Consider the following 1,623-nt stretch of genomic DNA (forward strand, 5'->3'; position numbering starts at 1 on the left):
TACTAGTCACGGTATATACACAGCTGCACTGTCCTCCAATCACTGTGTGTGTGTGTATCTGATATTATTCTCTGTAACAAGAGAATGGACTGGATGAGTAAGAAAAAGTGAATAAGCTTAGGGATTTACCCCTAAACGGGCCATCTGACGCAAACCACGCCCCATAATAACTTTAACCACACCTATGCATTAAAATTAATTATGAATACAAGTTGACAAAGCAAAGTTAGTGAATCTGTTATTCTTCATGCTTTGGTGACTTTTCTGCCACCCTTTTTGGTGGCTTTGGCAATGGTGTAAAATCCACATAAGGTAAAGGACCACAATCCACAGGTCTACGGTCCATAGGTCTAAATCTACGGCCCATGCCACGGTCCATAGGTGGTCCATGGTCCATAGGTGGTCCATGGTCCATAGGTCTAGGTCCACGGTCCATTGGTCTAGGTCCACAGTCCATCGGTCCAGGTCCACGGTCCATCGGTCTAGGTCTGCAGTCCATCGGTCTAGGTCCACAATTCATATGTCTCAGTCCAGGATTACGGTCCATAGGCCCAGGTCCACGGTCCATTGGTACAAGGGGCGTCCTATTTACAGGTTCATGTTTGCTCAGTCTGTCCTCAAGGTTGGCTATGGTCCGCTTCTGGAGAGTGACTTTATCCTTCAAGTCATCAATTTGTTTTTGAAGACTCTCTCGATTGTTTCTCAAGGCATCAACAGCTTTTATCTCCTTCTCTCTCGCTTTTCTTTCAGAATTAAAATCTTCTCTAGCAACTTCGAACTACAGATAGAGGGAAAGAGAGAAAGAGAAAGGAATATAAATGTACATTTATACTACTTGTATTTTCCAGTGTTCTGCTTGATTCTCTTTCTTCTGATATTCAGCTGCTGCACTGTCCCTCTCTTCAGCATATATAGCTGCTTTACTGACAGCTTCATCCTTTTCTTTTAATAATTGTAAAATATGAGCCTTTTGACGTTTCATCTCTTTCACAGCCTCTGCTTTTGCTTGTTGCAGTTGCTTCTTTGTCTGATCAAGTTGTACATTTAACTCATGACTATACAGTAGTAATAACAGTACACATGGTATGGAGTATATTAATAATGTTCTGTTGTGTTCTACTTACACTCTTTCTTTCTCATTCTGCAATTGAGTCAATAAGTTTCCTCTTTCAGACTCCAAGTGAGTGATATCATCTTTTGCAATAGACAGCCTAATAGCTATTAATAAATTTAAATTACATGGTGTGTACTGGCTAACTGATTCTTTAATTGCTCATTTTCCTTTGATGTTTTATCTCTTTCTTGTACAAGCTTATCTTTTTCATTTAAAAATCTGTCTTTCTCTTGTAGTAATCTATCTTTATCCTGTAGGAGTCTATCCTTTTCTGCCACAGCTTCATCTTTCTCTTGTGACAATTTGTTCCTTTCTTCTTTAAGAGCTGTCACTTCATCATTGCTAGCTAGTCCTGCACTGGTTAACTGCTCCTTCAACGACTCCATCTCTTTTGTTAAATTATTAATCGCTTGTTTCGTTTCTATCTCATCAGCTACATCAGACTGAACCTTAATAAGTTTATCTTCCAATACTGCTATTTTTTCTTGCTGGTCTGTGATTGTTTGCTT

General features: G+C 39.6%; 1 protein-coding gene across 1 annotated transcript in view; it reads right to left on the reverse strand.

Moving 5' to 3' along the window:
• Window positions 1-185: 185 nt before the first annotated feature.
• The window catches only part of LOC105314621 (golgin IMH1-like), a 2,934-nt gene continuing 1,496 nt past the window's right edge, over window positions 186-1,623 (reverse strand). The window contains exons 6-9 of the mRNA XM_020003181.1: window positions 1,259-1,620; window positions 1,125-1,211; window positions 836-1,055; window positions 186-778 (exon numbers count right to left, since the gene is read on the reverse strand). Coding sequence (XP_019858740.1) covers window positions 239-778; window positions 836-1,055; window positions 1,125-1,211; window positions 1,259-1,620 — 1,209 coding nt within the window. The 3' untranslated portion in view covers window positions 186-238. The remainder of the gene's footprint in view (window positions 779-835; window positions 1,056-1,124; window positions 1,212-1,258; window positions 1,621-1,623) is intronic.

Source organism: Amphimedon queenslandica, unplaced genomic scaffold (assembly GCF_000090795.2).
Source record: "Amphimedon queenslandica unplaced genomic scaffold, v1.1 AMPQUscaffold_12726, whole genome shotgun sequence".
In the NCBI taxonomy this organism is placed as follows: domain Eukaryota; kingdom Metazoa; phylum Porifera; class Demospongiae; order Haplosclerida; family Niphatidae; genus Amphimedon; species Amphimedon queenslandica.